Source organism: Hippoglossus stenolepis, chromosome 1 (assembly GCF_022539355.2).
Source record: "Hippoglossus stenolepis isolate QCI-W04-F060 chromosome 1, HSTE1.2, whole genome shotgun sequence".
Classification (NCBI taxonomy): Eukaryota; Metazoa; Chordata; class Actinopteri; order Pleuronectiformes; family Pleuronectidae; genus Hippoglossus; species Hippoglossus stenolepis.
The window spans coordinates 5,171,462-5,197,742 of record NC_061483.1 but is presented as its reverse complement, the minus strand read 5'-3'; the positions used below and the strand labels follow the sequence as shown (position 1 = coordinate 5,197,742).

The following is a 26,281-nucleotide window of genomic DNA, read 5'->3' as shown; positions in this document are numbered from 1 at the left end:
CTTCCAATTTTATGTTATGTTAGAAACATACGTCAGGAAAGGATCTGGAAAAGATCCAGAGAAAGTGATTTGGTCATTTGTTTTCTAACTTGCAGCCTCTCAAGAGAATTTCAGGAAAATGTCGGTGCATGTTTTAAGTAGCTTGATCGCAAGTCGACCGAAAAAAAACCCCTCTTGCTTGACATTGATATCCTGCTTTTCTTAATCTCTCTTTTCCTCAATGGCTCAAATTAATTAAGGGCTGCTACTGGCAGCTTGTCTGATTGGGCTTTGCCATAGTTTCTCACTTATTTTAACTAAGAGGAAAACAAAATGACTGATATATTATACAGCACTTCATAATCAACCTTTTATTCCGCTTTAGCTGTCATGTTTTGAACCATTCCTCTCAAAATGCCCACAATAATCCCTGAGAAAAAAAAAGGCGAGTAAAACACTGCTCATATGTTTGGCTCGGGGGGACAGGGGGTGGGGGACGGCGGCTGACTTGTGATTGGCTGAGAGGTGAAAGGAGCCTTCCAGGTTGTAGCTTCATCGTGTCTCGTGCCAGAGATTTAACCACTCAACCAATCATGAATATGTAATAAGTACATGTCCACCTAGAGCACTCACTACCAGCAGTGGTGATTTGATAGGAAATTCATACATTTATATAAAGTGCTTTTTAAATGCATGAATGTGAAAAAAGGTTTTATTGTTGTTTTACAGTAAATATTCTATTGGACAGGATCGGAAAGAGCATCTCCAGGAGTAGATTCAGTGCATTCATTTATTTGTTGTATAACTCCACTCAAGGAATTTGCATGAAAGCAGGAATTTATTATTTTAGTCAAGTCTCAGACACTGTATAGTTTTGTTATTGCAGATGATGTTAAGTGAAGCATTTAAAATGCTGAGGCACAAACCCTGGAGCCCCTAAAAAGCTCAGGCGCAGACGTTAACAAGCTTACACAGCTATTTTGTGTTCCTGCACAGTATTCATCCAGTTTCTGAATTAAGTGTGTGGGGGTTAAAAAGCAGCAGCTGATCAGTTGGCAATGAGCCCCCGAGGGACAGCGCGATTTCAGTAGAGTGGCCAAAATGTAAAGTTGCGGATCATCTGAGGAAAGAAGTTCATGTGCCTTTAAAGTGAGTCGTAAAAGAATCCTGACTGTCGGAACACTTTCAAAACTTATTGTTTGAACCGACTCTTCACTTTCACTTCTTCCTGAACAACCCACAGTTTGCCCACAGCTGACCGCTAATGCTGTGGATGATAAGGCAGTAGGAGCAATACACTGTCTATCTGAAAGTCATGTCATCTTTTCCAAGCCTTTCAAAAGTGAAAGCACAAGAGCAAGAGTCCGACACAGCAACACTAATCAGCCTAGTTACCCGAGATAGGGTTTCAGCCAGTTGGTCCTCATACAACATAAATGGACTTGATTAGCATCGGCCTACTTGTTTGAATTCTGAAACAGGGTTATGTTGGAACAATAACCTTTTGTCCTCATCAATACTACGACTTGCTTTAGGCTTAAGTGTGATATCATGTATAAAGCAATTAAGTGCTTCAACCATTGACTGTAAATAAAGATGGATGATGTGTCTCCACTTTCTAGATATGAAGCCAAAGATATCCCACAGACGAACGCTGCCATCTTGCGCTTTTGGAGCCAGAGCGTTTGACCAATCACGAGTCAATTTCAGCTGTCAATCATGATGTTACTCAGTTTTTACAGTATCAAATGAGTAATTAATGCCAGAATTACCAGAAAATGTTAAACTTTAGTGCCATAAAAGATATCTAGAATAACAGAAAGAAGACAAAGATATTTGACATGTACTTTGACTTTTTTTAGTTTGGGCAATGCCCCATCAGCTAACATGGAGGAGGCGGGGTTTAAAACCTATATTGCACACAGCCAGCTAACTAAATTAGCTAATGAGTTAAAGTTAGGTTAATTAGCTAAAGCTGCTAAAATCGACTTTGGCTTTTTAAAACATCATAAATTGACAATCTAGAAATGAGAATCCTCTTTCTTCTTTGTTCGGTCTTTAATTTTCTACTAATTCTGGCATGAATTACTCATCACTCACATAAAAGAACCGACTTTTCCTCAAATAATATTAATTTCAAGTATAATTCTGCCTCTTTTATAACTGTTAAAAACAATGACTTCAAAAGGCGCAGCAACAGAAACTCAGTGTGGAGCTTAACCAGTGGTTGGTTGTCAAGACTTTGAACCATTAGCTCTAATATATATTTTATACGGCATCATCAGCCACATGAATTTATTATTTCGGTTTAATTGATGTGGGCAGGCAGTTGGCCAAGCGAAGCCGCAGACAGACACTAATGCATGTGAAATTCAGAAGGGAAGCACTATCAACTTTTTTTTTTTGGCGAGAGACGGTTTTTCAAGGGAATGAAGGGGGTCACCGCCGTGTCACCGGTTAGCCGGCTCCACGGTGAGCTGGCTTACACGTCAAGTAAGCGACTCTCACACGGGCTCAGCTCACATCCTGGAGAAAAACGCTCATAGGATAAAGTTGTATGAATATGTTCAGACATTATTTATGGGGGAGCGTTTGCATTTGAATAAAGAAAAGCCCACCATTTAAAATCAAATGTCCACGCGGTGTGGATTGAACTCTGCGACACCACAATAGAGATGCAATCATATTTGTTTAACGGCCTCTGGGAGAAATCGGTCACAAATCACCGCTGTTGAGCCCCATTGGTTGTGAGCCTCTCATCCACGAGCACTCAAAGAGAGAAAATTCATCGCACCATTGAATGTAAATGCAGATGTTATGAATCAGCTGTCCAATCTTTTTATAAGTGGCTGTACAGGGGGCTCTGGCGTTCAAAAAAGGAAATGGAATCATTCTTCTCCGTGTCGGGTGGTTCTTATCTTGAGCATTATCCATTCAAATTTCTCCAACACACACCTTTCATCTGGTTCTATTTCTTAAGTGAAGCATAACTCATCTCTTTTAGATTAGCTCCTAGTTGGCAAAATGAGCCATAAATTTATTTTATGTTGTATTGGCGTAGAGTGCTTCCCCTTTTCCACCTGCCTGAATAATTCTTCCCCCTCTGTATGTTTTATTGTACGGCAGAGATGAGCCACCATTGGCTGTCCTCCGCTCTGTGTACCGCCGTTTGTCTCGCAGATTTAGTACAAAAGCAGGGGGTCGACTTCCTGGTGGAATGTTTGTGCCATAACTTTGAAAAATCAAACCAATTAAATTAAAATAAAATAAATCTCTTGATGAAAAACGATAAAACACAGAATTAAAGGGATAAAATACATTATACGGATCAGATACAGACACAGCATCCGTCACGAGGTCCACTCAGTGGCCAGGAGCCCTTCATGTCCACCACCACTTCACTAAATCCTCAGCCCCCTAATCTCCCATAAACACTCCCTGACTGTGGGAGCTTCCCTGGCAGTGCCAGCGTGTGTGTGCCAGCCCCGTATACCCATTAGCACCGTTAAGCCTCTGCCTCCAACACCCAAACCCCCACTCGTCACAGGAAAAGGTGAGTTGGATGATCACCTCTCTTCTGCTGTAAAGATGACGCTAATCCTCAACTCTGGGAATGATCTTAACAAACAAGTTCTCATCCATCCACAGGGTTAATTTGCCTCTCATTACCAGTGAAGATTTGCATGCTGCAGCAGCTGAATTTCATCTGCTCCATCCCCATGCAGTTTAATTTCCCCTCCCCTTTATAACCCCCCCTGCCTTCACTTTTTTGCTCATCTTCATCCCTCGGCTTTATTTGCATGTTTATACTTCTCCCTCTCTAACCTCCTTTCCTCCATCACCGCACGCACGCACACACAAACACACACCACTGATTGTTTTCCTCCCTCACGCCACAGCCTGTATTCCAGCAAACCAGATCACTCCTATCCCTCCGTAAACAGGAACTGTACAGTAAACAAAAATCAGAAGATGCTGCCAGTGCAATCAGAGCATATTTCTTTTCAACTCCCCTCGCTGCCGGAGCTCTGTGCCGCTCATACTCTCAGTGCACTGCAGCTCCTCCTTCCACCTCTCTCATCAGCTGCCCCTCCCTCTGCCTCTCTCCGTCTCTGCTAGGTGCAGCATGTATGTGAGCCTGTGTGAGCCAGCAGAGCCGCCTGTGTGTTTACATGTCAGCCTATCAGTGCAGCCGGATTTAGCGCATCTGGAGAGGACAGAGGCATTTCTCAAATGCCCCTAAGACAAGGGATTCTCGTCGCTGCAAATATCCCTCTTTCCCATCTGAATCTACCCCGTCTGGAATCCTGCATCCCTGTCTCCATGCTTTCGGAGGCATTTTGAATTTCCTTGGCAACATGGAGCTGCCTGAATTAGAATTCTCCGCATGACAGTCCTGGTAAGTACTCAGTCTCTGTGGTGGGCTTTGAGAACTGAGGCACTGGATCAGATTTATTATGGTGCAGTGGTGGGGCCAGGGGATCGCAAGGGAGCAAATTAATGTCAAGAATAAAATTGTGTCACATAAGCAAATGGGAAGAAGGGAGAAGAAGAATTATTTACTGAAGAGGGACCGAGACCTTATTTGTGCTTTGTCATCCAGATGGGTTTCATTCTGCTGTGTGCTATGAAATCTGGGTTTGTGCTGATGGGACACACACACACACATTGTGTGTATGTGTGCGTTTGTGTGACAATTTGAATGTGCATTATGTTGCATAGATATTTTTTCATGATGCACATGAATGCAGGCATACAATGCAAATATGATATTGTATGTGTGTGTGCATGGAAGCGTGCAAACACACATATGTCCTATACCTTTTGATATCACAGCTGAAGGTGTGAGGCTGAGCTGGAGAGAGTCTGTTTTGTGTTTCTCCCCGAGTGTTGTTGTTGCTTCCTAATCTGCCCTCATTAACATTCATGTTCTTTCAAAGACCAGTAAACTTCTCCAGATTCACACTTATTCATTCTCAGCAGTCTTGTGCCATATAGGCATATATACGGTGGCGTTGTGGCACCCGATGCAGGTCTCAGATTTGCCACAGGTTAGGTAGATAGGTGATCGGGAGGATGGGTGACTTTGTATAATAATTTACGGAGGCTAAATAAGCGATCTCTCATACTTTAATTTCCATTGCCTGATGTATTTGCATCTTCCTAATCATGGCTGCACCGCTCCAGCAGGCAGACGGCTATGAGGGGACTCTTCCTCTTCGTTTTTTTAACAGCGCAGTAACAACCTCTGCCAGCGACGACCCCCCAGCAGTCTCTAAGTGAAGGGTCTGCTCTTCACATCAAGGCTTTATGAGCTATACACAGCTTTTAATTGGGCCCCTGTTCTCAGGTTATGATGGCTGATTGGAATCTTTTTTTTTTGGCTGTAGTTATTGATGCGTGTCGCTGTGTGCGCACGTCTGCGGCTCCAAAGCATTCAAACACAATTTCAACGGACTGAAATGAGCTTGTTCCGGAATGGAATTTATGATTACATCTGGTGAACCACTAATTAAAACTGTTATTGTTATAGGGCAAACTGTTTTCAACAATCTACATATTGTCAGAATGAGTTTCCTCCGTTTGTTCAGTTGCATATTTGCAGCATTTATGCACAAATTACAGCTGCATATCAAGACCTGGGGAATATATAATTCACCCACTTTATTGCAGTTTAATTAACTTAACATTGATTTGATTACATATGATGTAAACCTATGTCTGCGTAATAACCTGCACAACGTATTGTCTTTTTGAGGCAGATAGGGCAGAACTAGGGTAAAGAAATTGCACTTACAGAAGCTAACGAGGGTTTAAATAAACAAACAGCACAGACATATTATAACCATGTAGAAGGTGGGATAGTTATTCAGCAGTTACACCTCTACACACTCAACAGATCCAGAGCAACATTAGCTTCCAATTGGAATAATGTTGTTCTCCATGATGAATATGAATCTGATATTCCCCCTTTTAGCTCCTCTTTGGTCTCCCCACCTTCTGAACACCAGGCTGTTTAGCTGCTGAAAGCTATATTGTGTGTTCATCAACTTTATTTAAAGTCTGCAGATAGAATCCTGTGGATTTATTCGAGTTGCCTGCTGTAGCTGGAAACTACACTGATGAGTGGTGATGCTGAACCAAACCAGTAGAACCAAAGTAATTAAACTACGTAAAAGGTGAACTGTACTGGCATGTGATCAGTCTTTGTGTCACCCTTTGCCCCTAAAATTTGTTTTTTGATCAATACCATCTGATTATGGTACCTTTAATGTTTTTTATACCATTAGCTATTTTCAACATTTATTATCCATGATCCATGAGATCAGTGAGAAGATGTTTAACTCAAGCTGATTTCACACTAAACTTGTCTAGACATTAGCCAGATGCATGTGCGAATGAATTCTGAAACATCTGAACAAGACATTAAGCAGATTCCACCCTCTCAGCTTCTTTGAATAACAGCTCTGTTATGTCTTATTGAACCGATGTGTGAATCTGGAGAATCTGAATCCGTCTGGAGAATTCACAGCGAGCCAGTGGACGTGTTAATGACGAATCACTGCTGCCTCCTGCACGCTCTACCCAGGCACCTCCACATCGCCGAGACCAAATGGAATATCTCCAGTAGGTGTGAACAATCTCAGGTTGTGTGCTGTGTGTGTGTGTGTGTGTGTGTGTGTGTGTGTGTGTGTGTGTGTGTGTGTGTGTGTGTGTGTGTGAGAGGGCAACTCAGGACAGTGCTTGTTCATATGTGAAAAGGGATTAGAGGAGCTGGTAACACATGACGGCTGCATACGAGACTGAGGTTTGTCCAGTGGGTAAAAGGAACTGAGAGCATCTCAAAGTATCTTTGCCAAGCACCTCAGGCACAAATCCCCAACAGAATAAGGTGAGCAGAAGAAGAATAAATCAAGTTATTTAAACGATAACGATATGTAAATCGTCAATCTATATAAAAGTACTGGTACTATACTGGTAGTAATACCAGTACAATTACAAAGGCAAACCACACACAAGCAAACAAAGGCCTGAGCCTTCAGTCTGTAACAAACAAAACAGCACAACACAACCAAAGCAGGAGTGATGTGTTTCTTTCACAGAGCTTTGCCCCATGCTGTCATATGCTTAATATTCTGCGATGCAGTGGTCTATACAAAATACTGAACAATAGCCAATTTTCTCACAGTAGGATGAAATGGGGATCATCAAAGCCGAGGTGGTGCTTTCATAGGATGGATTCAAGTTTTCTTTTTCCTTACAGTTCAGGGAGAATAATGGTGAAATCCCGTGTTGTAGAGGAAGTTACAATCAGCATTACTCGCAGCTACATTCAAGGAAGACATGAAGGTCATTTGTTGCTTTTGTATTGTGAGCAGAGCTAGATTTGTTTCAGAGTTCACCGTGTACGCTCAACTTGATACGACCATAATACCAAATAAATAATTCCACCTTCATCAGAAACCTGTGTAGGGTCTATTATGGTTTATTTTTCCTCATGTTTAAGTTTGGGTGCCAACCTTAGCCCGTTTTATTTACAGCTACGAATCAGGGCAGCCCTGCACATAACAGAGCATTTGTGATGGCCCAGAAAAGGAGCGCTGCATTTTCCGGCCAGAAAACATCTAGGGTGTTACTATTAAAGCCCTTTTTTCTGAAACAAGATCCATCTGGAATCAAGACACTGCCACATAATGGATAACATCAGCCACCTTGAAAAGGAAATGGTGAAGGAGAGTGTGGTGAAGACTGCCGGGGCCACGTGTTTACACAGTGTCTGCTGGATGGCGAGCTGACGGGCGGAGGCAGATCTGTCACAGGATACTGAAATTTGCGCTCTACAAATGTATTTAGAAGGTCACGGCCATGCTGCTCTGTTGCAGCCTCCCTCATTTAAATTTAATGATAACAGCTTCATGCAAAATATGAGACCGTCAGGGGCTATAGTGAGATGGAGGACTGAGGTTGCCTCATGTTCAGGCTCACTGGCCTAAAGCTCCAGGATGGCATACTGTAGCTGTACCTACGATAATATTCACTAGAACTGATTAGAGAGGAGTGTGTCCTTTCTTTTTATCCCTTCGATTTGCTTGGCTGGTTTTATTAGCACATCTAACAACAGTGTTCATAATGAATCATTGCTCTGTATTCTCATGATGGCGGATTTAGACGGTGATGAGGGATTTTGATCGTGGTGGCAGCTGATCGTGTTCTATGATTACAACGAGACTGCTTAATATACAATATTCTACCATTACTGACAACAACTCCTCAATTCATATGTCATTTGCTGCTCCCTTCATCTCTATGAGACATTTTCCACTTTAAACATTGACCCATTATGTTAAAAACTGTTTCTTCTAATCAATGTTGTAAACAGTGTAATTGTGTTGATATGTGACTCTCTCTCAGGTTTCTGTGTTTTTCCCCCTGTTAATAGTTTTTCTTTTTGAGTAGTTTTCCCTTACTCTTGTTGAGGATGTCGCACTTTGTTGAGCCCTATGAGACAAATTGTGATTTGTGAATATGGGCCGGGGCAGTAAGCAATTAAGCCTATGGGAGCAGAATCTGATTTATTGGCCAAGTATGTTCACAAAAACCCAAGAAATTCAGTTCCAGCCATTACTCTCCAGCAATACAGACAATATGAAAGACAATATACATATTATTTACAGACAACACACAATATTCAGATGAGATCACACAAAATATACAAAATCGTGCAAGCATGTGTGTGTGAGAGCAAATGATAAGCATCATGTGGGGATAGGTTATAATAACTAACTAAATGAACTAGATGTCGTAGATGATACTGGTCAGTTTCTTATGATGGTGATGACATCAGTAAAGATGTTTTTGGCAGTATTGGTACACAGGGTTCTGTGGCGCCTGCAGCAGGGAGTTCACTCCACATAGATTGTGTCCGTGGTGTGAGGAAGCTGTACGGTTTTTTTCTGCCCATTTCCTGCTTTTTTTAAAGAGTACAAGTCCTGGAGGGTGAGCAGAGGAACACCAATGACTTTTTTCTGCTGTCCTTACAGCTCGTGCTGTCGGTTATCCTTTTCGGTGGCTGCTCCGAACCGTGATTGATGTGCACAGGGTAGATTCGATGACTGCATTGTGGAACTCGCTCTACAGCTCCTGTGGCAGACCACAATTCCTCAGTTGCCATGGAAAATACGTCGTCTGCTCAGCCTTTTTAAAGAAGGTGTTGCTGTTAGTGTTCCGCTTCAGGTCTGGAAGAAATGGCAGTTTCCAGAACCTTGAAGGTCTCCACGGTTACGTCTGGGCTGTTGGATATTATGATGTGGAATAATGCTGAGGGGTTGTCTCCTAAACCATTAAGACTTGAGGTGCCCCTGAAAAAAAAAAAAAATGTAAAACCTGAGCAATGTTGAAAACAACCTGCTGAAACCTGAGGGCTCTCTGAAAATCTTTAATTCTCAGCCTCAGAAACCTTAAATAAAAAACAGAAAAAAAAATCTGAAAGCTTAAACCTTTGGCTTTTATTGTCAATCATTGCCTTTGCCTTGGACGCTGGATGTGACTGCACAACAAGCACTTTTGCAGTTCAGTTAAATTTTTGCTGTTTATTCGTGGTATAAAAATGTTAATGAGCATGACGTACAATAAAAGCCGAAGGTTAAAGCTCTTAAATGGTTTTCACTTCATGTTTCGGAGGCTGAGAAATAAAAGTTTTAATGATCCCCTAACAACATTGAACCAGGTCAATCTTTACCTGTAGGCTTCGCAGTGATTCTGACTCTCACTCACCAAAAATCGTCCTCCCCACCTTCCTCACGCACGTCTCTCACCCTGAGCCTTGGCTGGCAGGTCAGCAGACACATCAGAGTCTCTGTCCGAGTCGTCTAACTCAGTCAACGTCTGTTCTCTGCTTCAAATATCACTCAGGTCATCAGCCATTGTCTGAACCGCTACTGTAAAACTGTATCACAGACGTTTAACAGTTCTGACTTCCCCTTGCCTCACCTGCTTCCCCCCACCTCACCTGAAGCCTGTCTGTCAGGAAGCTGGTGATTCACTGACAGACTGGGGGATCCAGTGAGCTGGTGAGAGTTTGGGGGGAAAGGATTTCTAGAAATGGTGTTAAATGTCGAGCTGAAGCCCATAAACTGGATCTCTGCATTTTCCCCTGGGCACTCAAGGTGTTGCAGGGTGTAGTGCAGGTGTCCTGTGACATTCGTCAGTCGTTTAATGGACTTTATGACCTCTGACGACAGATCAACAGTAGTTATTCAGTCCAGTGATGAGGGGTTTCTTGTGGGCTGGGATGAGTTTGAAGCAGGAAGGAACTTCACACAGCTCCAGGGATCTGTTGGACATCTGCATTACGATTGGAGCCAATTGAGTCCACACAGGCTTCAAGACAAGAGAGGAAAACACTGCCTGGGATCATAACTGTGCTGGTTTTCTGTCTCTGACAGATCCAGCTCCTCCCCTTCACAGATCTTAATTGCGGTCTGAATAATGATGGTTGCCAGAGGTGAGACGGAGGCTGCTGTCGCTGGGCTGGAGTGGGTGAGGGGAGTGAATTTGTTCCCCTCACATTTGCAGTAGAAAACATTAAGGTTGTCAGCAAGAGCTTTGTTCGCTACAGAATGAGTGACATTGTTGTTCTGCCTTCGTACCAGCATTTAGGGTTCCTTAACGTCTCTGTAAGGGAAAGCTGGCATGACAGAACAGCCTGATGCTGTTGTGTTACACGTCACGCCTCTGATTCCAGAATGCAGGCGTGCTATCTAAAAATCACACACAGTGGGACAGCAATGTGCCGCCTTGCTTGGTTCACAGTAATCAAGCAAAGGCGGCACAACTATGGGGTTTCTTAAGGGCAATACAGCAGGATGCCTGTCTAACAGGGGCAACTGATGCAGGGGCCTTGGCTGAAAACCTGTTTTCAGCTTTTCAGTGTAGCTCATTTGAGACACTGATCGTCTTTGTCAGTGAGTTTCTGGCCTTGTGCAGGGCTCAGTCCCTACGTCTGCAGTCATCCCCCCTGGCCTGACGGAGTTGTCTTAGTCTGGCAGTGAAGCCCAGCTTAGATGCCTTGTGTCAGCCAGTTCATCAAGGTTGCCAGTTGCAGCTTCAAAAAACATTTCGATTGGTGCAGTCAAAAAACTAAAATGCAGTCCCTGCTGCACCTTATTGGTCCTTTTCTCCACTATCTTGACCACAGGCTTCGCAGATTTCAATTTCTGCTTATAAGATGGACTGAGATGAACCAAGCAGGGATCCAAGTGCCCCGAAGCTGCCCGGGTAAACAGAGAGATATGCTACTTAAAAGAATTGTGCAGCGGTGGCCCAGTGCGTCTTAATCCCTGGTGGAACAATTTGTTGTCTTTAGTGTTGTTCTTAATTGTTAAACTTTGTTTTGTTTATGTCCCAAAGAATTATATGAAGTGAGTCTGAATGTTATATGTATACATATATATAGTGTGAGGATAGAAATATGTTTATAGTTTCATATGTTGCTAGTTTATTCTGTTGTACCAAGATATGATGGCATAATGTTTTACAAAATTCAACAGCTTTGCCTTTTTCTACACAACATGGATGCAGGCAGGAAATGTACATGCAGGCTACACAAATAGACAGAGAAGAGTGAATGTGACACACGAAGGGGGAATTCAGGAAAAGGAAAAACAAGAGCCTGAAACAGGGGGCTTCTCTCGCATGTGGTTTGGGTTCGACAAGTCTGTAGTTCAGAAGTACAGACCGATCCCCACAGCAGATTCTGAACACTGGCAACCTCTTTTACCATTTATTCAAGATTCATAACAAACGGTGTGAAGAGTCTTCGAGTGAGTGCTGAAAACAAACTCACAAACTGAAGGATGCGTTTGCCTGCTACACGCCATATGGCAAAAAATAATGAAGAGGGAGGGAGATAATAACTTAATATCTGTCTTTGCAGATGATGTGAAATGACATTCCATTGGGATATGACATTTTGATCATATTGCTCTGCTCTACTCTGGCCTGAGGCGGAATGTAAACACCAACCAGAAGGGAGGATTTAAAAAAAAACAAAAGAAAAACACCTTCAATGAATAAAATGGCTTCCAGTTTATGAACAATGACTCCAAGTTTGGGCGTCAGTATCCACATACCAAGGCAGTTTAAATTCATGTTCTGTAGCTGGTGGAGTGATTTGGTGTGAAACTCTCCAAATCTCCCATTGTGCTTTCTTTGGAGGGCTGTAAGAGGCTTGTCTGAGGTAAAATTGACTCCAGCTTGGCATTTAGCTCTTTTCTTTTCATTTGCAGTCCAAAACATCTTAAATTCCCCGATGGTGAGCAGGGGATAAAGGTTTGTGTAATTTCCAGCTTATCCTACTTGACTTTCAAGAGGAATGGGTGTTAATGAAGCAGAGAGCCTCTTCATGTGGTATTATTGTTAGACCTTGTCAATGAACCAAGAAACAGATCTACATGGAAAAACTGTGTAGCGGGCTTAGTGGAGTGCAGGTTCATTTCAGGACCTGTTTTCGGGGGATTCCCACTCGCATCCGAATCATTTAGTTGCTTTAGATCTGACTGGATGGTATTAGTTGTCCCACAGGATGAAAAAAAATGCCAGTCATGTTTGTAATTACATCCCAGTATAATAAAAACTAATGGAAATGAATACTTAGGAACTATAGTAAAAGACAAATTGATCACTTATCTAAAGACATATTTAAAGAAATGTCTTTGCATGGCAAATCAAATGTACATTAAGCAACATTTCCTACATTAGCATTGAATCAAATGACTCTCAGAAGGGCTGTTAGCACTCAACATTTCAGAGGCTGCCTGGTCCGGTCTGCAGCTCCGTGCAGCTTCTTCCAATTAATTGTTTTGGTTCGCCAGTTTGTCCGGTTGAGTCCCTCTAGCTTTCGCTGCCCCCTCCATATAAATCTGTGTGCAGCTGCTCCCAGCTCCAAAGCTCCCACACACTGATTGTACTCTACCTGCCCAGTGTGAAATAGCAGAGTAGCCGGTCTCTTGTGTGGAGTCTCGAGTGCCTGGTAAAGACAGTCAAACATCGAGGAGACCCAGACAATAAAAAGACCAAACCAGTGCTTCAAGGAAAGTGGTTTCAGGACTATTCCTCACTCCGGCTGGGCAAAGAGCCCAAAAGAATTTAAGTGTATAATAAATGAGTTAAAATAATTCTGTAGTACTTAAAAGGCTCTTGCACTGTGGCATTGTTTTCAAGTATGGACTTGCTTAAATTGCTTAATGCGTTATTACTATTAAGAGTAAACTAACAATTCTCCAATTCTGCAGCTGATTTATAAGTTAAAACAGACATCCTTGAAAAAGAAAAGCTCACAACTCATCTGAAATTTGCAAAGTGGGAAGTTACAAAAATACCAAATGTTCAAAGTTTTGATTATAGTCTGTTTTGTTCCTTTTTGTGCTTTTAAGTAGGCGTCATGAAAAATCCTGATCGGGAACATCAAGCCCACCTTTATTAAACTGGCTCAGGCGACATCACCACATCCAAACCAAATAATCAATATCATCTTAAATATGAATATTATTCCTCATAATAAACCAACATTATATATTTAAGCTGATCGAACTGCAGACTTTAAGTGACAGTTACACCTTGTAACCAGTTATCTACGGACAGCACTTAATCATACACTTGATTATTACTGTGACAACCTACAATTTGAGAGGAACAGTAACAAACACGTCCTCATTATCATACATTCAACACACAATACAGAGGAAGATTGAGAAATCCAGGCAACTCAAAGTTATGTGCGTAGTGAAAAGCTTTTATTCCAGCATGGCTGACGCCCACATGTTTCAGCAGGGGTCTTCTTTCGGGCGTGACATGTAGGTGTCAGCCGAGAACTCGCAGTGCTTTGGATTCCTCTTTTGTTTTTTGCACAAGTCTCTAACCCTCCTTCAACCAGAAGAGTACAGCTTTCTTTTTACAGGTTTGATGTTGGTATTATTATACAGCACTGCAGTTCTTCATTTCTGAGATGCAAACATATAATCTCGTCAGACAGGGTCTTTGTCTACACACATGGAAGAGGCTCAGGGCCATATTTGTGCCGTCTGTGGCCAAACTGCATGTATTTGTGGTGTATTGGTAATTTCGATCTTTGAGAACACACACACACACACACATCTCTCTATAGTTATGATGATACTCATTGACATAATGCATCCGCTAGCCCCTTACCCTAACCTTAACCATCACAACTAAATGCGTAACCCTAATCTAAAACTAATTCTAACCCTAAAACCCAGTCTTAACCCTTAAACAACCCATTGAAAAAGTGAGGACCGGTCAATATGTCCTCACTCTGCAGGGCCAATGCTTCAAATGGTCCTCACACAGATACAAGTACAGGAACACACACTATCTCTCTCTCTCTTTAGGGTTTAGAAAAAAAATAAAAAATACATTGCAAGATGTGTGACAACATTAGCTGAAGTCAGAGCAGCATGAGGAATTGGAGAAGAATTGTGGGACATGTTTTAATTTTGTTGTGGCACATTGACCCAAATGCAGTCTAGTTGTGTCTGTGAGTGTGTCGGTCTGTGGCGGAGACATTAGCTGTGCTGTGAAGTCGGTCTTGCGCTGCCTTCTCTTGTTGTTTGGCTGATGTGCATCACATTTATGTTTATCTTGTTTTGTAATGTTCTTTCTTTTGTCACTGCCACTGTGGTGCTCTGTCTCTCGCGTACAGTGCGCTTGTTTTTTCGCAGTGATTCACATCACTTAGCTTATCTTGTGTTACTCCAGGGAATAATAATGGGCCGTTTTCACAGCAGACAAATGTCTTCTGGGAAAGAGGTCTCTTCATATAATTTCAAGGGTGTAAGGATACAGGGTGTCAGATGCTGGAGATTGTAAAGCCCCCAGAGACAAATTTGCAATATGTGATATGTATACAAAACTGGCGTGGAAAGATAAAAATACAGGAAATAGTGATGCCAGGGGACTAAGTCATCTCTAGAAATGTGGCTGCAAATGGAGAACTGATGTTTTTCAGATGATTCACACAGAAAAGGTGTCTATTGAATGGTTTTAGGTGCACACGTGAAAATGGAGGATCAAAGATGATTAGGTTACTCTTGTCCAGCGAGAGGATGAGAGGGGCCGTCTTGAAACAGAGCATTTCCATTTCATGGAGGACGAAGATCTGAGAAAAACACAACTCTTACTGACTTGCTCCTGACCATCACTCTTGGCATGACTTTGAACATAGTGCTGCTCATGTGGAGGTGCTCACATAGTCTGCATGGGGGGTCATGCCCCAGAGGTGTCCAACATGAAGAATTAATTTCAAAAAGGTGAGAAGTATAAATAGGTTTTCAGTGCTCAGTGTTTAAAGTTCACATTAAAGAGTCGCTGCACGTTTCACGGAGTTAAATTTAAGAACTTTTAAGACCATAATGAATTTAATTTAAGACCCATGTCAAGTGCAAAAGATGTGAGGGAATCTTGAAGTTACACAATAAGTGACACTTCCCGATACTTGAAGATAAGGTTAAGTAGCCGAGTAGAGAATGGCACTCGAAACACCAAAATTAAAACCTTGTCTATTAAGAGTGCAGTTTGGGCTGCAATTTGAATCTTACTGAGCCAGAGTGAGATCTAGGTTGAGTCTGACCTGAACCCGACATGGATCAGCTCCTAAAATAATAATTTCAAAGTGCAACAGAAGTAGCATTAAATTAATGAAGACGTACCAAACATTTTAACATATTTGAAACTATGTAAGACCTAAAAAATATGATTACTTTATCGTTTGAGGAAAAAAAACACGTAGTGTGTTGATTTATTTGAAAAAAAAAATAGAAATCTTTTCATGCGATGATACCGATAGTTTGAGTTCTTGCGTTTAAGTAAGTATTACATTGCAACATCGTAAAAGCCAATGACCTGCTTGGCCAGCCTCCACCACCAGCAGCTCTTATATCTGACACATGGACGGATGCTGTCTCCGTCAGGGCAGTAAAAAGGTACTTAGAGACAGACACAGTCAAATGGAAAGCAATAACGGAAACTGTTATTTTCAGTTGCATTAACCACAGTTGTTGGTGAAGTTTGGGTGGATGAAAGGTTGGTACTCATTGTACATGTACACGTTCGGCACTAAATGTTACACGGTATTTTTGAGACCATTCATCTAGCGAATTATGTCAAATTGAAGATTATCCAGCATGTACGGCAATACTTTAATGTTGAAGGACAATAAGGTTTCACTTATTCATTTCCATATACTTACTGACCACTGCTCAACTCAAGATTCTCAAAAGTCAGTACTAAACATTATACTAGACGTTGACGAGAGGTGGGACACACCCAGCGGTGGTCACCAGCCTCTCAAAGGAACCTCGTCTCAATCTGCATGTTTTTGGACTGTGGGAAGAAGCCGGAGAAAAACCCACACAGACAAGAGGAGAACGTGCAAACTCCACACAGCAAAAAAACACTCCAGAGGGCAAATCTCAACGAGGAAAAAAACTGTTTAACACTGATGTAATTATGTTGGACTCTAATTGTTCAGCTCTATAACACTTGTCATTTTGGATTGTGAGCCATGAGGTGTTTTGAGTAGGTTTGGAGTCATTCAGATGCCACTTAAAAAAAATTATAAGCATCCCTGCATGGCCCTTTTGTTTTCAAGTAGACTGTCACAAAGCTGCAGTATGAGAATTTATTGCAATAACAATTCTTTCCCTCAAAACAAAAAAGAAAAGCCTTCTATGGATACGTTTGTCCTCTAAAATAATCATCTTAATTATCCAGCGTCCTCCGGTCTTCTCTTGTCGCTTATCTCCTTCCAAAAACGCGTATGAATGTGGGCATCTTCCGGTTCCAGTAACTTCTCCAGGCAAAACCGTGTGCCTCTCTGGCTGAGAGCCCTGATAACCCGGAGGACACCGCTGTCGGAAAAAATAAAGATGGAGAGCTCGCTGATCCCATGCAGGTGTGTTTCTGCATCGCAGCGGGAGTTGCTGATATGCCCTGAACCATTTTGTCCTTCAAGTATTTGATCCTGGCATGGTGGATGATCACATCATGCAGTTTCCTTCTTAGATTTGCAGGGGTTGTTACCTTTATCTTAGGCTTTCATGGAGGATTTGTTTTCATTGGATTTCTCATATCTGACTGCTTTCTCCTCTGGATGATGTAGATGAGCTGGCAACCTTTGCTGCAATACATATCTGCGTGCACCCAAAAAGTATTTATTCCAATATAATCATATTGCTGTCGACTTATGCTATCATTAACGTTAGTCTGTAAAGCTGCTGCATGTCTAGATCTGTAGATGCTGAGATTTTCTATGCCCATCGTGCTGCAGCTAATTAGAGGCCAAACATTTACACTTTATTTTGAAAATCTAAGACGTAGGATGTAGCATTTTGATGTTGATAATTTAATTGCTCTCTGAAAATGTTTAAACATCCAGGTGTAGTTCTGTCTCCTTCAAGAGTCTCTGGATAATTTCAAAGGCGTCTCCGCTGTGATCTCACACAAACATTGTCACTTCAATGCTGCCCACAAGCTCTTCCTGTTTGTTTGCTTTTTGACTTTTAAATGTTTGCTTTGAATTTGTCGGTTGAACACAAACATACCAGCGGAAGCAATCGTCATCTCTTAAATCGTATACATATTAACTTTGTCACTCTGTGGCTTCCTCTTTGTTTCATCCTCACGTTGCAGGATGATTAAAAGCTCTTTGAGATGCGTTTGCCACCAAACAACAAGATGTGTATAAGAGGGGTGGTGGTAATGAGCCCGCTGCAGATTAAAGCATCACCGACTCAAACATGTGGGGTGCACAAGAGAAGTTATGGCTTGTGTATGTTGGACTTGCTTAAAGGAGATACGTGTTATGTGTTGTTACTTTTGGTGAATGTACGATTGCTTTAAAAAGCCGAATGTGTGATGACACGTCTCATTACGATGCCCCACATTTGCAAAACTGCTTTTTCTACTTTACTAAAAGAAAAAATCCCAAACACTGAATGCTCACAGGTTTAGAGGCCAAAGCAAAATAACGAAAGACCTTCAGGAATAAAAAGACTTTAATTTTTGATCAGAAATACTCACTGTAACAAAAGCTGGGTCACATTATTGAATCCACAAAAAGCAACAATTTGTGCAATAAAGGAGAGAAAACACGGACAAGTCTCCTGTGCACAAACTGCAGGCACATCGATCAAAACAAAAAGCTCAACCATTCAATATATCAAGGGGGGGGGGAGAAATCTGAGCGCTAGAGCTGCACTGATGATTCATGACAGTGGTCACAAGCTGGAACTGTCCAACAGGAACACGACAGACAAACAGGGTTCACAGTTTATGGGGGACTGACCAACAATGTGCATTAGTTTGCGGGTGGCGACAAATCTTTCTATTTCTAATTACAGATTGGTTACTTTTCAAGTCAACGTCATTTCTCATCGACTCGTTCTCATTTGCCTGCTACCCCGTCTGGAAATGATGCAGAAATCATTATTTTTCATTTCCCTATTTTTTTGATGTAAATTCCCAACAGTCCTACAAACATTACCTCACCAAAGGTACCTGACAATAACTATAAAACAACCAAAGGGCCTGAATGCACTGATGCATATCGCTCATTTGTCCGGGTGCTGCTTGCAGACATTCAGTGACCCATTAACGATGCACACCTCCTTCTCAGTTTGCTCCGTATATATATATCAAACCGCGCAGCGTCACGAGAGAGGAGACGCAGAGAATCAAGGCAACGAGAGACTAATGGTGAGCCGGGACATGTTCCTGAGATAAGACGGTGACAGGGTGAGAGGTCCGCGGAAATGTGAACAGTCATCGAGGGGGAAGAGGGGGAAAGGGCTGGTCCACTTGTATTCTTCCTCTCCACACTGCTTTCATAAGAGAAATGGAGAGAATCAGGGTAGAGACAAGGAATATATGGAGCGATAGATCAAAAGCTGAAAGTGTAGGGGGATTTTTTCTTTTAAGAGACGACGATTCTTTATAGCACGGCACTAAAATTGTAAAGACAAAAATGTGAAGTGCTGTGCTATTGTAATTGAGAGGTAGTCTGGCAACTTTTTTCATTTTTTTTTTTCAAATTTGCGCTCAAGGTCGAAACGAAGTGGTGATATGATGAGTGGAACTGGGCTGTGAGGCCAGATTACACAGATAGTGGCCCCCTGCTCTTACTACAGCGAATATCATAAATCATGCATGGAACTCCGGTAAGAAACTCACCGCTGGATTTGCATTTGCTTGTTTCCCCGATTAGCAATGACATCAACGCACCGCAGCTTCATTCATAGTCCTGATTTGATAATATAAAACAGTACACTGTGTCAAACAGATAAACATGTCACCTGCTTTCAGTATCTCTACAATAGCTCATTTTACCAGGGTTTAGCATCTGATCTCATACATATTATACACTATGGTGATTTGGGGACTATATTTTGGATGAGCATTTATACTAGGTTGTTTTATTCACATAATTGCACTTGAGTTTTCATTCTGACATTGTGCTTTTTCCTGATACACACAGTGGGCTGACACCCCACATGTCTGACAGAGGCAGCCAACAGACATCAACAGCTCTGGTGGAAGTGAAAATGGAAGCCGCCTGGCTGTTACTCAGACGGTTTCACAAATATTAAACAAGAATCCATTATTCGATGGCCACAGGACAATGTTATATATTTGTACAGAGACTATATTACCCTCTCAAAAGTCAATTTACTAGAACTATAGACAGATCTATTATTTGGTTAATGATATTGGCCGATATCAGCCAATATGTGCCGATAGGAAAACTTTCATTTTACAGAATAACAATGCAGAAAAAAAACTGCATTTATGTTTACATTTTTCATTAAAAAGATATTTTCTAAATTATATTTCTATGTAATTAGTTGTGTTTGTGGCTTTTTATAGTTATTTATAATAAAGTACATGGTTAAACTATAAATAAATTATAGTAAATTGTTATAATTACATGTCATTATCATATAGTTTGACAGCTTGGCAATCATTCTTAAATTGAAATATTCTTTTTTTTCTTTTAATATAAAAATAATTATTATATCAGACAATATATTGGTATCAGACGTTTTTGGAAAAATATGCGTATAATAACATTTGGTTCTTCTTTTTCACAGTTTTAAGGGATTTATATTCTTTTGTGTTCAGATAAAAAGGTCTGAGTGAGAACATTAATCATTAGCTAAGTCTAAGTCGACATTATGCAAACAAAGCAGTGGAGAAGCCGTTTTTTTTGCAATAAAGACAAATCACAGCATCGTTTCTCTTACTTTTCACGAGGCTTCTTTAAGAGTGTGTCCCGCTGATAAAGCTGTGACTTAAATCACATGATTGATGTGAGAAGTCGAGCTTGAAGGTTTTAGCAAGTTACAGTGCCCCTGAGTCAAAATCAAATAGGGGTTTAAACTTCCCCCTGTCTCCATTTATCACCACTTGGCAGCAATCTCTGTTTTACAGTATATCACTGCAAGGTCAACAGCTCAGCACGGGACGGGATGCGTTAGGATTGCAAATGTTTCAGGGAGACATTTGAAGATCAACAAAGGCATTTTTTTGGGCCGCTAATTAAAAATGGTTTGTATGAGCGGAGACGATGTGTCACAGCTTCTGGCAGGAATTGTCTTCAGTGCAGTCAGAAGACAGACGCCCCCAGCAGGGTGCTTACATTCTGTGACAGAGCCCTTGTATTGATTGGCTGATTTCATTACTTGTGAGGAAAGTCGCCATAATGACATTTTATTCACCAAGAGGGGAAAGGTGGCTTATATCTTTTTTTAATGGTTTACAGATAGAAGGGAAATTGTTTTATCCACTGACTTTGAAGACATTGGAAATATCATTTCACCGTGACTGGTCATTGTGGAAGCGGTTTATTTTAGTTCTATAATATACTATATGTCGTGATTTGGCACTTTACAAATAAAGATATGTATTCAGATCAAACGATAAGAACATAGTGGTTCACCAATCTGCTTTGGTACAGTATCACATATTTCCATTTAATCCAAATAAAGCATTGATGATCATTCTATACAAAAAAGTGGAGCCACAATATATCCTGTAAAAATTAGGGCAGCCGTAATAACCCATATCTGTTTCCATATGTAAACCTTTCCTGTTTCATTTTGTGCCTTTATCATTATTAGAGTTATTTATGCATTCATTAATAAGCTAAATGTGATAAAGGGCTCAATGTAATCCTGCTTTGCTGCTGCTATTTCTTTTTCCCTTGGAAACAAATGACAAAAGCATTTTCTTCTTTTTCTGTCTGCTGTCCTATACAATGGTGTTGTTGTTTTGTCAATTGTCAAAGCAATTTCTGGACCATCAGTCCACTTTATCAACCCCTTCTATTTGTCTGTGTCTCCACAGGTAAGTAGTAGGATGGTGTCTGGGGAGGCGGGAGGGCACAGCTACCTGATGGCCTGCTGGCAGCCAATCCTGATCCTGATGCTGGGCACCGTCCTCTCTGGCTCCACCACCGGTTGCCCCTCCCGATGTGACTGCAGTGGTCAGGAGCGTTCGGTTGTGTGCCATCGACGGAGACTGGCAACGCTACCTGAGGGCATCCCCACGGAAACCAAGCAGCTAGACCTCAGCAAGAACCGTCTGAAGACTCTGGGGCCAGAGGAGTTCATTAATTACCCTCAGCTGGAAGAGCTGCAACTTAATGAAAATACAATCTCCTCCATTGAGCCGGGGGCTTTCAGCAACCTCATGAACCTTCGAACTCTAGGTTTGCGCAACAACCAGCTGAAGCTCATTCAGCTGGGCGTGTTCACCGGCCTGACCAACCTCACCCAGCTGGATATTAGTGAGAACAAAATTGTCATTCTGCTCGACTATATGTTCCAGGAGCTGTACAACCTGAGGGCTCTGGAAGTCGGTGACAATGACCTGGTATTCATCTCACCCCGATCATTTCATGGCCTCAGCAACCTTGAAAGGCTCAACATTGAGGGATGCAACCTGGCCTCAGTGCCCACTGATGCCCTGAGCCATCTGCATAACCTGTTGTCACTTCGATTGCGTTATCTGAACGTCACTGTCATAAGGGATTACTCCTTTAAGAGGCTGTATCGGCTCAGGGAGCTGGAGGTTTCGCATATGCCCGCCCTGGATTCCATGACCCCAAAATGCTTGTTTGGACTCAACCTTACGTCACTGTCAATCACAAACTGCAACCTGACCGCCATCCCCTACCAAGCCATCAGTCACCTGAGATATCTTCGGTTTCTGAATTTGTCTTTCAATCCCATTCAAACTGTGGAAGGCAACCAACTGTTAAATCTACCGAAGCTGCAGGCGTTTCATTTGGCTGGTGGAAGATTAACTGCCATTGAGCCCTATTCTTTCCGAGGACTCAACCACCTCCGTGTTCTCAACGTATCCAGCAATAGCTTGTGCACCCTGGAGGAGTCTGTCTTTCACTCAGTGGGAAACCTCGAGACCCTGGCTTTATACGACAACCCACTGGCCTGTGACTGTCGCTTGCTCTGGGTCTTCCGCCGGAGGTGGAGGCTCAACTTCAACAGACAGCAGCCCACGTGTGCTTCACCCGAGGTGGTGCAAGGAAAAGAGTTCAAGGACTTTCCAGACATCCTCCCCTCTGACTATTTCATCTGCCAGAAATCGAAGATCATGGATTATAAAGTTCAAGAAAGCCACGTGGATGAGGGCACCACGGTTCATTTCGCTTGCCAAGCTGAGGGTGACCCGGTCCCTGTGATAATGTGGCTCTCCCCTAAGAAGGAATACATCACTACCAAAACCGCGGGATCAAGACTTTCTGTGTCTAACGATGGCACGTTGGAGGTGCGTTACGCCCAAATCCAGGACAACGGCACCTACTTGTGCATTGCGAGCAACGCAGCGGGCAACGACACCAAAGCTGCTCACCTTTTTGTGCATAGCTACTCCCCCAACTGGCCCCACCAGCCAAACAAGACATTTGCCTTTATTTCCAACCAGCCCAGCGACGAAGGTGCTAATGTGACCCGGGCCACGGTCCCCTTTCCATTTGATGTAAAGACGCTGATCATTGCCACCACCATGGGATTTATCTCTTTCCTCGGAGTGGTCCTCTTCTGTCTTGTAATACTATTTCTCTGGAGCAGAGGGAAAGACAGCACCAAGTCGAGTATAGAGGTTGAGTATGTGCCGCGAAAAGAGGAAACGGAGGAGGCCAGTCCAACTGAGGAGCCCATACAATTCAACATGAAAATCATGTGAACCTTTAGGGGGAGGTCATGTAAGCTTACAGACTGCAGTCGGGATGCATCCTATCCTCGCTTCGAATATGTACTCAGTTCATGAGCGATAGAAATTGCACAGCAGCAAATGCATCTTGACAATATACCATAGATTTTTCTTTTTTTTTTTTACTTCAGGGACTGACTCTTCAAAACAAAATGTTGAATTGCAAATACTACCATTTCTGTAAATTTGTATTGGCAATACTCAGATCAGTATGTTAACATGCACTCGACAAGCCCATTACTGTGTGTAACTAATTTCAAAAGGTAATAGTTTGAATGAAGCACACGGATTGGAGGGATTTCGTGATGCAGGGATTGTTCTCCAGGTTTCATCTCTCAGCACAAAATAAGAGAATGATTGTGTTGTTTGGATTGTGTTGCATTTTGCTGTGGTTTGTTTTGATGGATGTACAAAGCACAATAACGCACTATTAGAACAAAAAAAAAAATCTGTTAGTTGAATGTAGTTTCTCAGTTTTCTTTTGTCACATAACAAGTGAATAACGAGTATGGGGGCGATTTTTAAACATATACAAAGAAGAGAAAGTGAGATTTTGAGAGATTAAAGATGCACTTTAAAGAAAAGTCACAGTTACAACATAGTCAACATATTTTTAGGGATACAAATCTGTTACAAGACTAAACGAATATTTTTTCAGAATAAGGTCCTGTGAAGAAAAAGTGATGTTTTCGTGGAGTCGTAATGTTCCGATAAAATATGTTTTTAAAAAAAGACAGTTTGACCTCATCACCCAACGTCACACATTTTGTTTTCTCTGCCCATTTTCGTGCTGGTTACTGCGAAACAAAACATTCAAACATTAGCCTTTACCTTAATTTAATTGTCACAGACAAATGATTACAATTTTACTGTGTCTATCATTTATAATAATCTTGTAAGAGTCAAATTAAAAGTGTGCATGTTAACACACTGACTAAGATAAATATTCCAGTCCTGCAGTGCGTGCTCCCTTCTGCCAACAAAAGGGACGTTTGTCATTAAATGTATTGACTTGTTCAGCTATAGATATTTTTTCTGTACTCTATTCTTTCCTTGTACATTACGCTATGGCACAATAGTAATGCTTTTAATGGCTGTGGGTTGTGAACATATTACAATCTGAAGAGCAGATTCAATTATCAGTTTTGATGTAAATAAACCAAAAGAGAGTACAACTGCTTTGTTCAGTGTATAAAGAGGTACCTTCGAAAATCATCACATTAACAATTTATCATCAAGTGAAACAAAAGTTAATTTATTTTCCCATTTGGCAGCTCAATAAGCGTGAGCACTCTGCCCGAGTCCTGAGGTTATATTGTCACCAGTGAATCGCAAAAATTGTGACAATATTAATTTGTTGCCTTAAGTCGCCCATTTTCCAGCTTTCAGCTGAGCAATATCCGGTATTTACGTGTAAAATTGCGTTTTTATGCCTCATAAGACTTTTATGTTGTCTAATTAATTTCACAGTCAAGGTCTGCTCTGAAGATAATATGTTCATTAACTCTTACAATACTTGTTTAAAGGGGATGGGCAGATGGATATTCTATTAAAATAAATAACGTTTTATACTAAGGGGTGCTTATTTTATGCTAATCTACTATAAAGTGAATGTGAGGACACATTTTTCATCTGTGCTGCGAGCAATGTTCACAGATCTTACGGCTTTACTTAACAGAGACATGGTGAAGCCTACTTTTAGAAACCCTCTAAAAACACTCCTCTCACCGCAGTCTTTTAATGTTGGTGTTTGCCAATGTGGCTGTGAAATCCCATAGTTTATTCAGGCCTAGCTAGGTCACAAGGTGAGGAGAGTAAAGTTTTACAGAGGATAATCTGCGACCCCAAGTCAACACAGAGCACTTCTGAGTGCTGCAACATTTTGGGTTGCAGTGATAATCAATCAAAACTGAAAAATATAATTTCAGTGTCAGCTTGACACTGGGGATGAGAGCCTGAAGGGTTACAGGCCTGGTCAGGATTTAGACCAGTACTGTAAATGTCAGCCTCATCAAAAAACACAAGGACTTTAAAAAGAACTTGCTTGCTTGTGAACAGGTCTGTAAATATCTTATCGGTTTTTTATAACATGAAATAAACATGACATCCTGTGACACTGCATCCAGTTTATGTGATGTGAGAGTTAAGCTGAAGTCTTCAGTCACTTCTGTGTGAGTAGATCCCTGAATGTGTCTCATTTCATTACAAACACATTGAAAACACTGCGATTGTGAAATTGACTGCGAGTGCAGCATCTAGTTGAATCCAGGCATACGGGTTTGACCCGACTACCAAACATGAGCTGCTTTTACACATGCACTGCAAACATGAACTTCTCCAGGCTTTACTCTGAGGAGCTGCATGCGAGAACACAAATGACGAATCAGTTGGACCAGAAACAGACATTACTCTGCCAGCTTCCTGGCATAAAGTCTACTTGATGGAGCCTATGTGTGAATAGAACTGGTCATTGTCTGGAGAGTGAGTGGGGGTGTTGAAAACATTTCTCTTCCACCCCATGACCAATGAAAAGATAATTCCGGTGAGAACATTTGTGTCCCGGTCAGTCTCCTGTTGTCTGCTCCATGTGTGAAGAGGTAATGTCCACACTATTTTGAGTTCATGGGTGAAAACAACTATGAAGTGAAGGTCTGTATGAAATTAATCAAAGCTCACACACATGAAATGACCTCCTACTTTGTTAATTTGATAAAGTTAACAAACCCATGTGGAGAAAATAAGTCTACGGAAACGAGAGGGGCACTGGGAGAGCATTCCTTCACCAAGGTTAACTCGCTGCCTCCTCATGTCAAACACAATGAACAAAAAAACTGAAAAACATTCCAGCATCCTCATGTTTACTCCGATCTGTTATAAATCTGCACGGGTTCTTCCCCGGGTCATGCACCACTCCTCTACAACATTTCACTGAAACCGGTTAAGTAGTCTTGGAGTAATCCTGCAGACAAACACACAAAAAAGTGCTAATGAAAACATG

At 41.7% G+C, this 26,281-nt stretch overlaps 1 protein-coding gene across 2 annotated transcripts; it reads left to right on the top strand.

Moving 5' to 3' along the window:
* Nucleotides 1-3,422: 3,422 nt before the first annotated feature.
* On the top strand, nucleotides 3,423-25,397 carry lingo1b (leucine rich repeat and Ig domain containing 1b). 2 transcript variants are annotated; one of them, XM_035161960.2, is made up of 3 exons: nucleotides 3,423-3,532; nucleotides 4,099-4,378; nucleotides 21,397-25,397. In XM_035161960.2, the coding sequence occupies exons 2-3, from the start codon at nucleotides 4,367-4,369 to the stop codon at nucleotides 23,254-23,256; spliced, it is 1,872 nt and encodes a 623-aa protein (XP_035017851.1). In that variant the 5' UTR covers nucleotides 3,423-3,532; nucleotides 4,099-4,366; the 3' UTR covers nucleotides 23,257-25,397. The 2 variants fall into 2 exon arrangements, with proteins under 2 accessions (XP_035017851.1, XP_035017772.1); XM_035161881.2 differs by lacking the exon at nucleotides 3,423-3,532 and having other exon boundaries at nucleotides 4,041-4,378.
* Nucleotides 25,398-26,281: the final 884 nt, after the last annotated feature.